The sequence below is a fragment of the Mustelus asterias genome, chromosome 4, assembly GCF_964213995.1.
Source record: "Mustelus asterias chromosome 4, sMusAst1.hap1.1, whole genome shotgun sequence".
Lineage (NCBI taxonomy): Eukaryota > Metazoa > Chordata > Chondrichthyes > Carcharhiniformes > Triakidae > Mustelus > Mustelus asterias.
In genome coordinates this window covers 87,284,667-87,297,861 of record NC_135804.1, presented here as the reverse complement: position 1 = coordinate 87,297,861, position 13,195 = coordinate 87,284,667, and the positions used below count along the sequence as shown (strand labels likewise).

The window sequence follows — 13,195 nt, the reverse complement described above, 5'->3', positions numbered from 1 at the left end:
TGAAGATATATTCTTAATTATTACTTTGGGCTGTCTATCACTGGCGATGTTATTCCCAAATATTGCAATTGAGTAAATGTTGAGTTGAAAAATAATTCTATTTTCCCACAACAATAGTGGTATGAGGCATATTTGCTGTTGCAAGATGCAGTGAGGAGCATCTCTGCCTCTGAGCCAGAAGCTCTGGGTTGAGTGATACCTCAGGAAAAATTACCAAGGAGGGCGAGTTCAGAAACACAGCCAAACAGGTTGAGGATCAACCTGCAAATCATTCCAGACACATCAGTGGCAGGTGATAAGAGCAGGAGAGATTCCTGGTCAGCCATGTGATGGAAAAAATGTTGGAGTCTCTACCATCACCGTCTGTGGCTCCAGGCGACAATATGCACAGCAACTTGGACTCTCTGAGCAGAATTTTCCCATCCTGCCTGCCACGGGAATCATAGCAGGCAGGACACAGACCTGGCAAAAATCTGTTGACGTCGGGTGGGATCTTCCAGTCTTGGGGCAGGTGCAGCTGGAAAATCGAACCCTATGGGTGAACTGTAACAGACCATATTTACTGTTATCTCAATTCATTCCCTTTCAATGGTAAAGAAACTCATAGTAAAGCCAGTTTATTCCCTATTAAAAGAAGGCTGCACTAAGATTCTTAGAGATTTCTCTCTGTTGCAGCAAGGTTAGATGAAACTCCATCTATTCCATCCCGTCAATAAAACACCTCCGATTGCATCAGTATAATATTTTTCCATTTCCTAAAGTAGGCATTTTTTAAACTTACTTGAGTGAAATTGCCAAAGTAGCTGCAATTATCAAGGAAGCTGCATTTTTATCTTGTGGCGACTAGACTAGTTTGAATTGGAAAGTTGTCTTGAGACTAGTTTGAATTGGAACCCAGACTCCAAAGGTGAAAGGATAATTTCTAACCCATTTCTTCATCCACTTTTCTGTTACATTTTACTAGCCGACCTTGAAGTTTCTGGTACTAATTACTATTTTCCATCAGTTTTCTCCCAATTATTGTCAAAAAATACCTATTGCTTGTGGTTTGGCCCCTGTGGACGCTATACCCAGATATTTTCTCCCGTGTCAGGTACGCAGAATGGGAGAATTCCCAGCTCTGCAAATTCACTCTTTCAAAATGGCTGCCTGGACATCAGGTTTTCAGTCCAGGGAGGTGGGCCGGATTGGAAATTGGGGTGGGCAACACCCAAAGAATTCAGGAGATTTCCAGGTGTGGAGGAGGGTTGACCTTGGTTATCTGGCACTGTGTCCAAAATTAAAAATAAACAATAAAGCATGAAACATCCTTCCAGCCCTCACCTTTCACACCCCACAAACTACCCATGCCCCATCCATGCTACCTCATGCCCTGTACCCACCCCATAACCCTTCATACCTTCCATACCAATTTATGCCCATGTACCCACCCTATAACCCCTCATACCCTCAAAACCCAAGCAGAGATGAGATAAAATGAAGTTCAATGAAATAAAGTGTCTACTTCAGTCTTCACTTTATTGACAAAAAAACTCATTCATAAAAACTTTTTACTATATTTACATTCTATCAACTAAATAAAGCCTTAAAACAACAGCCATTTCATGCAAGTGCACAATCTCTTATGGCCAAGCATTGGAACTCATAGCCCTACTTCAAAGAATTTATAATTACTTCGACCAGTCAAACTGTGAAATGTCAGGCACGATAATGTGATAATGGATGGTTGTGAAGTCAGTCATGCAGCAGTAGTCCAGTAACGGAAGCCCTCAAGCTTATGTCAACAGACACACTAACATGTCAAGCAATTTTTTTTAACACTCAATTTTTTTAAGATTTAAAGGACAGGACATTTAAATGACTTGACAGCTCACCTTGACAGGTCCCTTTGACAGGTCTCTTTGACAGGTCCCTTTGACAGGTCCCTTTGACAGTTCTGTTAGTAATCCCAATGAACTGGACAGTAATGCATTTATGCATGTTGATGCCTACTTTTAACAATTCCAAAGGGCACCTTATCTTCTCCAAATGTGTCCCGGGACCAGATCCAAAGGGGTACCACAACAGTTCAAAGAATCCACAAAGTAAGGACCTGCTCTTACCAGGTCAAATCTGAACACTTCAGCTTTCACATTTCAAAGCCAGAGTCACTCCCCATCATGAAAGTTCAGACCTGATTATACAAATAATTGGCCAACAAATTATTTTATCCAATAAATATTAGATGTTACATCAGCTCAGTTACATCAAAGTAATTCAGCATTACCTGATTCCTGATTAAAAACATACTGTTGCAAAGTATTTGAGATTGATGTACTTTTTGTAATTATTTAGTATTAGACTCAAAGGGTGGGATTTTCCAGCTGCGCGCGCCCCAAGACCGGAAAATCACGCCCAAGGTCAACAGACCTTTGCATGGTCCTGTCCCACCTGTTGTGATTCCCATGGCAGGTAGGATGGAAAAATTCAGCCCAAAAGGAATTCTTTAAATTAATAGCGTTAAGTAGCCAGTCTTTTTTAATAAAGTCTATAAGCTTGCAGTCAACGATGTTTCCAGAACTTAAACTACATTCGGAATTGTTGCAAATGAACTGATTGCCCTTGGTTGATTGTGGAATGATGGTATTAGTATTCTGAAGCATGAATTTCCATCTATGGAAGTGTTAGAATATTCCTCCTGCATCTTCGAGTGATAGATAAATTCACTTTCTACACAAGTCTCACTTAAACTTATCCAGAAAGACACTTATTGAAACTGTGCTTTGGTAAAGTTAGGAGATGTATGCTTGTAATATTTCACTCTGTATATAAATGTAAGCATGAGTAAAGATTGGTTCCAGTATTATCGTTCACCAGCTGGCTTTCAGGATTAGAACAGATTAGAACTTGATATTTAAATCACTTCAAACAAATCTTTGTTCATGAACATTCAGTGTTACAACCAAAAATATTTTATAATCAACGGAAACAGAAATGAAAAGGAAGCTAATATTAATAATAATGTTTTATAATTGTGTTTTAAAAAGGGATACGGAAGTGAAATTCGACCATTATATTTTTGAAAAAATTAATTATTTATATAAAATTCCTGGCAAATGGACAAGTGCATCAGACTTTTGATAGACTTGGGCCTAAATTATACTGTAGTTCCATTGAATGGCTTTTTTTACGTGAATCTTTTTTTTTAAACCGGCATTATGTTGAGAATTCTATCTCTTGTTAAGAATCACTGAAGATGTTTTACAAAAAGGCCGATGGATTTGATATGTCACTTTTGTTTACTGCCTTTGTCTGTTTTGGATTAGATCAGCCAGATGTCTTGCATCTCAAGGCAAGTGTCAACGAATCTCGAACTGAGGGAGATGACCTTAATCTCACCTGTGTAATCACGAAGTACTACATGAATGAATTGGCCTGGTATTACCAGTCCTCGGTGAAATCAGCTGAGGTTAATCTGAACAGTTCCACTCAGACAGTTTATGGAAACTACTCCAACAGTTTGTTTCTCAGTATCAGGAATGTGACAGAAAGGAACACCGGCATTTACAAGTGCAGAGTGATGAACAAGACTTCCAAGGAACAGTACGAGAAACGCACTATGGTCTACATAAAACGTAAGTGAGTCCCCACAAGAAATTTAGCCATTTCGATTGTTTCTATTTTGGCCCAATTAAGAAAATTTTAGATCTGCCCCGCTGGATTAATTGCTTACTATGCCAACCTATAGGCTGTACCATAACATTCAAGAAGATCCTCAGTTTGATCCGTGGCCTGTCTTGAGTTAGCCAATCCCAGCTGTCAGAGGTTGAGAGCCCATAATTTACATGAGTTCCTTTAGTGCAGGAGAAGGAGAAAATAGTCATGGTTTCTGAACATTATCACAATCCAGAAGCCCCACTTGAGTCATAGGGTGGGATTTCATTGCCTTGCTCGATCTGAGACGGAAAATCCCACACAAGGTCAACGGACATTTCCATTGCTGCCCCTCGCCCGCTCCAATTCTTGATCCCAGCTAAGACCCAATGCTGGCCACTTAAATGCCTGATTGGCACCGAATATGGTGGGTCCTCCCCAAAGGAGGTGACACAGGGCTCTCACTGGCTCTTCAGCCTGTGCGCAAAGCTCCTGTCAGCTAGATTAAATATCACCCATAGTGTGGGCTGGTTTCAAAACCTGGAATGAAAGGATAGCTTCTAACTGCACCGTTCAGTTACCATAACTGTACCATTCAGTTACCATAACTGTCTATATTATCAAAAGTTCAAAAAGGAAACTAAGTTGCAGATAGCATGACAGCTAAAATATTTTGAGACTTTAGTTTAAGGGGAAATGGAATAGCATAGTTGAAATAGATTATACCATTAGTATGTTAGCATAACTGACCAAAAGGTCATTAAAGTGTTCCATAGGATTATGTAGGGATTGCACATGTAAACAGGACATTCAGCATAACCAGTTCCAGATTATCCTTTACATGGATACTTTCTGAATGCCACGTGCCCACTCAAGTTTCTAAATCTATTATTCCTCCCTTCTTTAATTATCTTTGTAAATAAATGATCTTTAAATGCTAACACAGGCTGGGAATTTCCTTGGAGTTGCTCCAACTCTGTGGCATAACTTTACTGGAATTGTGGAGAGAATTATCCATTTAGAGTTCCTGCCGCACGTCCAGCAGTGTGGAAGCAGCTCAAAAGAACTTTTCAGCCACGGTCTCAGCTTTGTTCTTTAACTCTAAATGTATTCCACAATCTCAGAAGCCTGAACTGTTCTCTGATCTAAATCATTTCACCTTAGATCTATGTCCTCTTGTTTCAGATCCCTCAGTCTGTTTCTATCTACCCTTCATCATTTTAGCCACCTAGCATCATAGAATCCTATAGTGCAGAAGGAGACCATTTGGCCCATCGAGTCTGCACCGACCACAATCCCACCCAGGCTCTATCCCCATAACCCTATGCATTTACCCTAGCTAATCCCCCTGACACTAAGGGGCAATTTAGCATGGCCAATCCACCTAACCCGCACATCTTTGGACTGTGGAAGGAAACCAGAACACCTGGAGGAAACCCATGCAGACATGGGGAGAATGTGCAAACTCCACACAGATAGTGACCCAAGCCGGGAATCGATCCCGGACCCCTGGCGCTGTGAGGCAGCAGTGCTAATCACTTTGTCACCAGGCTGCCTGCCTCTATCAAATCATCCCACAATATCCTAAGAAGAAGATCTCCAACATTACTGATACTGTTAATCCAGTATAGCTGGAAAGTTATGTTTAATGGACCAGGTATACTGCAGTTTGTTGTCAACACGATTCTTTTAACTTTCTGACCACATAATGCAAAAGTAGCAGCAAAAGTGGAGAGTGAATTCTTGTGACAAAATATCAAATGACCTTAAGTTTGTGTCTTCACACCAGCTATGTTACACATTCATAAAGTTATCATTAGTTTCCCAATGCAGTATGCGTTGAGGGCATTGCAGTGTAGTGGTTATATCACTAAGTTTCTAATGCAGAGCTATGTAATTAATAATGTGGATCAGATTTTGTCAGATTTTAAACATAGAAACTTGAGAATGTGAAGTTGTTTAAATAAAGGCTGGCGTCAGTCGAATCTAAACATGAAGCTGTTTAACTGTTGCGACAATCCTTTGGAATAGCACAACGGAAGCAAGCCCTTCAGCCCATTAAGTCCTTGCCAGCTCTTTCAAAGAGTAATCCAGTTAGTTCCACTTCACTATATTGCCCTTTTCCCTCTGTGATAACCCCAGAACATACATAGAGAGTCACTGATTGACCAATCTGTAGGACCTGTAGAATACAAGCTCCCTGGTAATTGATAATGACCTTACCAGGTGGAGCTCATATACCGAGCCCTTTATAACGCAGGCCCTGGAGTTGGTCCATTATTGTATTGTCCCGTTTGGGATCTGCTTGTGTTCACCACAGGCTTGCAGTTTTATTTTACTTTATTTTGTGCAATAAAGCACAAAGCATCTTTACAGCCCACACTATGTTTTATTGTTCCTCCAAATTAACTGGCCCTCCACTGATCCCAGTCCTCCATTGACTAAACCATTAAATCAAGACAAAAGAAGAAATATAAACACTTATTATTTTGAAAACTGCTGTTCTTCCATGTATTCTTCCTGAGTATAACGCCACCCAAAATCCACCCATTACATCTTGCATTGCACAGATTGGAAATGTGAAAAGTGGAGGGAGATAAATTTCCACTTACTTCCAGTAATAGTATGCTCTTCATAAATATATCAGTCTGTTTATCTCATTGCGCAGATGGTTTTCCGCCAGCATTGTCAAAAGCAATTTGTTTACTCAGTGATCATTAATTGTTCCATCCTTATTGCTTTGTCTTGTATAAACCTCATCTCCTAATGTTTAAAATGATCGAGATGATTCCGCCGTACAAGTACCGTGAGGAGCTGCTCTTGACAAAAGTGTGGGTCAGAAAGTCAGCATTCAATTATAACAAAAAAAAATTGTACAAATTACAATATGCATGCCAGATCTTAGAACGAACCTGTGGAGATGTAACAATTGACACTGTTCTTCCTTTCCAAGCGAAGGAAGGGAACGATAAGCTCCAGTTAACAAAAACAGAATACTGCTGGAAATCTGAAATAAAAACAGAAAACGCTGGAAAGTCTCAGCAGGTCTGGCAGCATCCGTGGAGAGAGAAACACAGCTAACATTTTGAGTCCAATATGACTCTTCTTCAATCCTGAAGAAGATTTATACAGACTGAAAACATTAACTCTGTTTCTCTCTCCGCAGATGCTCCTAGACCTGATCAGTTCATGTTCCTATTCCTAATCTCTATTCAAATACTCTAACTGAATGGTGTGCCAATGTGGAACACAATTCAGAATTATGATGTCCTCCCTGGTTCAATATTTTGACGGACTCCCTGACTAGACCCACATTTGGAAAGCAGCCTTATGGAACCGCAAAACCATACCTGACAGAAATCATGCAAACATACAAACAGGATGGGCAGGAAAAGGCCACGTAGTCCATCAAAGCAGCACCAGACTCATAATACTAAGAACTTTGTGAATAAACACTTCCTCCCATCCACTCCCCCTCCCCCTTGTAACCATGTCTCCCGGAAGAGACAAAATCTCAGGTCCCATTATAGGGGAATAGCTCCATTTTCATCTCCTCTTGCAATCAAACTCAGTCTTGAAGATCACATTGAAATCATTACTTTCAGGAGAAGAAAAATAGAAAAAAAGCCAAAACGAATAAATAGAAAAACATGTGTATTTCGTTGCAGTTAAGACCATCCCAGTTCTACAGAAGAATCTGACAAGCATGGATGTCAACAGCAGCAGTACTATGAGCCTGAACTGCAGTGTCAGTGGGCGACCCCCTCCCAGAATTACCTGGTACAAAAATGAGCAACAGATTCTCCCAGCTTCAGGTGCAGTATATGATATTTACTATTTCTTTTTTTTTCTGAACAAGATGATGAGGATAGTAGATGGGCATGCTACTTTGTTTGAATGATTCTGGTCTCTCTGACTTTTGGTCATTTTCTCAATCACTGGTCTTGATGCTTCACCTGGATTTCTCAATTAAAAAATAATACTCCACAGTAATGAACGGAGATTGCAAAACTGATGTTCTTTAAAGACACATTTTTTTGTATCTTTAAACAGTGTTAGCTGTTGACAATTTTATCAGCTCCATCTTATGTCCATCTGGAAATGGTATTTGAGGCCTATGGGGCAGCTGTCAAGAGAATAACTGCCCTGTCACATGTGGAACATATAGACAATGTTTCTTGGCAGATCTCTGAAGGGTTTATAGTTCAGACAGTTGCCTTTTTGGTGATGGTTTATATTCTAAAGTCACGTTCACCATGAACTTTGACAAACATTCCCATCTGTCTACGTAACAATAGTCACTGCATCGCACATTGCACTGAGTGCTTTGAAATGCTTTGATCTGAAAGATGCTGTAGTAATGCAAGTATTATTCATGGTATTTTTGCACAATTTCGATGGCACTTCAAGAGATATCACATTCTGCCTGTATCATTCTTTCAATGTGCACAAAAATTCAGAGAGACTCAGAAAATGTTCTCTCATTCCCAGCAATTTGTCTTTGATCAACTTACTCCCATCAATCAATTTTTATTCATTTCCAATTTTTGATTTTTTTTCATTTAAATTTTCATCTGCACTTTTTTTATTTATCTATCTTCCGTACGACAAAATCCTGAGGGTGAATTGGTGCACGTACTATGAGTATCAGTTCTACGAACATGTTTACCAAGTCAATGACAAAACACGCACATCTTACTCTCAAAATAAATCGTATCAAGTACATAAGTTATACCTTTGTGCCAAGTTTTATGTCTTTTAGCTTGTACCTTAACCAGGTTTGGAGGCAACCATAAAATAAGGAGTGCAATATATAGACAGGATTTAACTGTGGTCGCCTGAAAACAGATACAATTAGCTTTTGTAAATCAAAATGTTATGTGATACCAAGGCCAACCAAGTGCTAAATCTCAGATTAATTCCTCAATATACCAGGTTACTTGATTTCAGCCAGAGTTTTTTTGATTTAATTGTATTTATTATTGTCACATGTATTGAGATATGGTGAAAAGTATTGTTTCTTGCATGCTATACAGACAAAACATACTGTTCATAGAGTACATAGGTGAGAAGGAAAGGGGAGGATGCAGTCACAGCCAGGGTGCAGAGGAATATAAACTTAATACAAGGTATGCCCATTCAAAAGTCTGTTGGCAGCAGGGAAGAAGCTGTTCTTCAGTCAGCTGGTACGTGATCTCAGACTTCTGTATCTTTTTCCCGGCGGAAGAAGATAGAGGAGAGTATGTCTGGTGCAATAAGTTCCCTCAGCAACCCTGGGTTAGAGAGGAAGAGTACCTGTGCCTAATGGCTAGATACTGTGCAGGTTTGGAGGTGAGAACTAGGATTATCTATAATAGTTAGATTGTGTAAATTAAATTGCTGACACTCACTCTGTCAAACATTTAAAAAATTTGTAACCATGGAAGTGCCACACAGCATGAACCAGTGCATTCGGGAGAGGAGAAGTGTAAAGCAAAGGGAATGGAGGGAGGGTGGAAATATATCCCATTAATACTGAGTATTGTTTAAATCATGCTGGGATTTTGTCCTCTTCTAAGAATTTTTTTTTAAAAAAAATATTTGAAGACATTATTAATGAAGAGTATAAAAACATTTGAATCACAGACACAGTTTGGTTTACACATTCACCTCAGCTCTGCGTGTTTTCCCTTATATAAATTCCTTTTATATAGCACCTTAATAAGATGTCATGAAAGTGTTTTACAACCTCCACCGCGCAATAAATCATGATAGAAAAAAAAGGAGCTTCTTACATCATTGCATGAAAATAAAATCAGATGCATGCATATAGAGTCACGGTTATTTAATTGTCTTACCAGAGTATCAAGTGCTGTCAACTTTGCCAAGAAATATCTTGTCTGCCTGAGGATTTAACATGTAGATTTAAAAAGTGGATTTCCACATTCTCCTGTCTTTTCGGATATTTCTTCTTCTGCTTTTCTCCTGAGGTTGGTGACCTTTGTTGAGGTGCTGTTCCACATAGAATCAAGGAATCCCGACAGTGCAGAAGGAGGCCATTCAGCCCATCCATTCTGTACAACTCTCCAATGGAGCATCCTATCCTGACCCTAACCCTGTAACCCCATGTATTTATCCCACTGATCCTCCAAACCTATATATCTTGGGACACTAAGGAGCAATTTAGCATGGCCAATCCAAAGACAGATACAGCGATACTAAATGAATGGATTGTACTTGTATTCATGCACTTGTTGCCCCATCTATGTGGCCATTTGACATCTTTGAGCCTAAAACATGTTAGCAGAGTATGAAAGACATTAGATTCCCACCCCTGATTATTCTCCAGCGATTGCTATTCCATGTAGAGGAAATGCAGACATCAGGTGAGAATAGGATCAGAACTGATCGTGCTGTTCCCTCATAGTCTCATACTCACTGCCAAAGTTAACATATAAATAACAATCATTTCAGGACGACATCAGAAAGTGTATCCGCAGACATGATTATCAGAAAAGGAGCCAAATGCAGAATTCTGATTGGAAAAAAGGCATAGATTGAGAAGATAATACTGATCTAAGATAGTTCTGGACTGCAACTATCCATTGACACACGTGGTGGTTCGCACTGCTGCCTCACAGCGCCAGGGACCCGGGTTCGATTCCCAGCTTGGGTCACTGTCTGTGTGGAGTCTGCACATTCTCCCTGTGTCTGTGTGGGTTTCCTCCAGGTGCTCCGGTTTCCTCCCACAGTCCGAAAGATGTCCTGGTTAGGTGCATTGGCCATGCTAAATTCTCCCTCAGTGTACCCAAACTGGCGCCAGAGTGTGGCGACTAGGGGATTTTCACAGTAACTTCATTGCAGCGTTTATGTAAGTCCACACTAATAAATAAACATAAACTTAAACACTTGACTGAAACATCATAGGCTCCAGTCTCGAAATGATTGCTGTTAATAAAAGCATACAAGTGTAATACATTCGTTTAGTGTCCCTGTATCTGTCATTTTAATTTATATTGTTCCATTAAAGCATGAAAATGTTTCACAGAGGTGTAGGGGAATAATAGGGATGTCAAGCTTTGGGAGATAGAAGGAAATGATAAAAGTGGCGGTATTTAGGGGGATTCTAAAGGAGAGCAAGGTGAAAGGGCAGGATGGCCTAAAGAGGCAATCCTGAGAGAGGGACCTCGGCACCTGAAAGCACAGCTGCCAATAGAGGGGTGAGAGGAATGGGAGGAGTACAAGATGCTGGAGTCAAAAGAACAGAGGTTTGGTGCAGTCCGGCATTGGGCAACGTGGGGCAGCCTCCTTTGGTGTTGGAGAGGCTTATGGAGGTGGACTGGGCAAGTTATGGATGAATTTTAACACAAAGGTGAGAACTTTATTCATGTTGATTGTTTTTTTGTGAAGCAGAGAATATGACATTGGATGCTCAGCTCATGGTTCAACAGAGCAACAAGATTGTGAACTATGGAAGCACGAACCTATTTAAAATAAATGGATTCTTACTTCTGTTAAAAACAGGCATTGAGCAGAGTGTTTCAGATGCTGGAGTTTCCTGCCCAGCTCCCTGAAGGGTCAATGAGGAATCCATCCCCATACTCCCGCTGCCCTACAGCCATTGAACGTCAACAAGCGTTAATTGCCTAAAGTTGAAGCTTTGCCCCAACTGAGGGCAAAGTCCTACCTTAGAGAGTTGCCAGCCAATCTGATTGACCAGGAGTGAGTGGTGGCCACAACTGGACCACATGAGTCGCTGAAGATAATGCCAGGGTATCAGCGGGTGGAGGATGAAGGAGGGTGGTTGGGTTTTAGAGCCAGTGGGGTGGGTTAAAAGGGGAGAATGACCTTTTTTGGAGGTGCCTCCGACGGACACAGGGGCATCCTAAAGAAGGACTTCCTTGGCCCAATACCAGCCTGCTCAGTTAAAGCTGCCATCTCCCCACCTGGTGTGGGCCTTTCCCTACCACAGGTAATATTGCGGCAGGGTTGGGATGAGATTCTTTAGTGGCCATTAATTGGCCACTTAAGATCCCCAATAGGCTGAAACCAATGCCTCCACCTCTCTCCGAAAAATGGGAGACAGGTCCGTTGAGATGGTTCAGTGGTATACAGGCCACACATGACATTTTATGAGACCGCTGCCTTCAAATCATGGGGGAGTGTTAAAAATTGCCCATGATGTGCTGTTACCCTAATCTAGCACTCAGTAATTTCCAGATTCAAGTCTTAGAAATTAAAGGTAAAACCTCTTGGGAAACTTTGTAGCTTGACCCATCAAGATGAGGTAATGAATAGCGATTATATTTCAGTAGGTGCATAGAATTTGATCATTATTTCTTTACAATTTAGAATCATTCTATGATCCTAACTTAACTTTTATTTGTAGCAGAAATAGCCATGGAAACAAAAATTGAAAATGGAACAAAGATTGTATTCTTGACTGTTTACTTACAACTTTGGAAGAAGTATTGTGGCAAAAGCCTCCTCAAATATTAATACCCAACAATGTGATTTCTTTCCTAAACCCAGGCATTTTACTGGAAGCGGGAAACAAAACTTTAACCATTGAAAGAGTCAGATTTGACGATGAAGGAGAATATAAATGTAAGGCCACCAATGAGAAGGGAACTGTGGAAACCTCCGCATACATAGCTGTTCTAGGTATGGATCTGCAAGAATTGTCTGCCTCATTTTGAGAGAAATTGTGGGTAGTGGATGATAACAGTGAAATGTTCTTCTCCTAGCATGTCTGCAACACTTTTTCTATAGTATGGCCACAACCACTGTTTCCATAGAAACCCTACAGTGCAGGAGGAGGCTATTTGGCCCATGAAATCTGCACTGACTCTCTGATAGAACATCTTACCCAGGCCCCATCCCCGGAACCCATGTATTTACCCCACTAATCCCCCTAACCTACACATCTTCAGACACTAAGGGGCAATTTACCATGGCCAATTCACCTAACCTGCACATCTTTGGACTGTGGGAGGAAACCGGGAGTACCCGGAGGAAACTCACGCAAACACAGGGAGAACGTGCAGACTCCGCACAGACAATCACCCAAGGCCGGAATTGAACCTGAGTCCCTGATGCTGTGAGGCAGCAGTGCTAACATTATACCACCGTGCCTCTGAATTTCATTTACAGATGGCCAATATCACAGAAATTGATACCAGAGTATCAATTTCAGGATCTTATGTAATCAGTAAGGAATTTGATCTGTTCAATCACCATTAACAAATGACCCATATTTAGCACTGCCTATCTTTGCAGTCTTTGCATGCATAAATATTTCTGTTAGTAATTTTATTTTAGTGCCTTTGTTGCACATTGAGTTGGCTATTACTGTGGCAAATTTAAATAATGGCTTAACAAGATTTAATAGTTACGTATTAAAGTTCCACGTGCTTGCACATTCAAAAGGTCAAAAGCTATCACTGAAACAGGTCGATTCCAGTTTTGTCCCATGAAATACTGTAAGTTCCCCATCCCACCAGTGGTGAGTGGTACCTGTCACAGTAAATAAATTCAACTCCAGGGCATATTAAAACTTTTTCCATGAACAATGACAATTTTT

The 13,195-nt window shown here is 40.5% G+C and overlaps 1 protein-coding gene across 2 annotated transcripts in view; it reads left to right on the top strand.

Moving 5' to 3' along the window:
- Positions 1-13,195, top strand: part of kdrl (kinase insert domain receptor like) — a 509,442-nt gene that overhangs the window by 116,413 nt on the left and 379,834 nt on the right. For both annotated transcript variants that reach the window (XR_013497644.1, XM_078211338.1), the window contains exons 13-15: positions 3,306-3,614; positions 7,302-7,448; positions 12,145-12,276. Coding sequence is in view for 1 of the 2 variants with exons in the window: in XM_078211338.1 (XP_078067464.1) it covers positions 3,306-3,614; positions 7,302-7,448; positions 12,145-12,276 (588 nt within the window). In the remaining variant the exon portion in view is untranslated. The remainder of the gene's footprint in view (positions 1-3,305; positions 3,615-7,301; positions 7,449-12,144; positions 12,277-13,195) is intronic.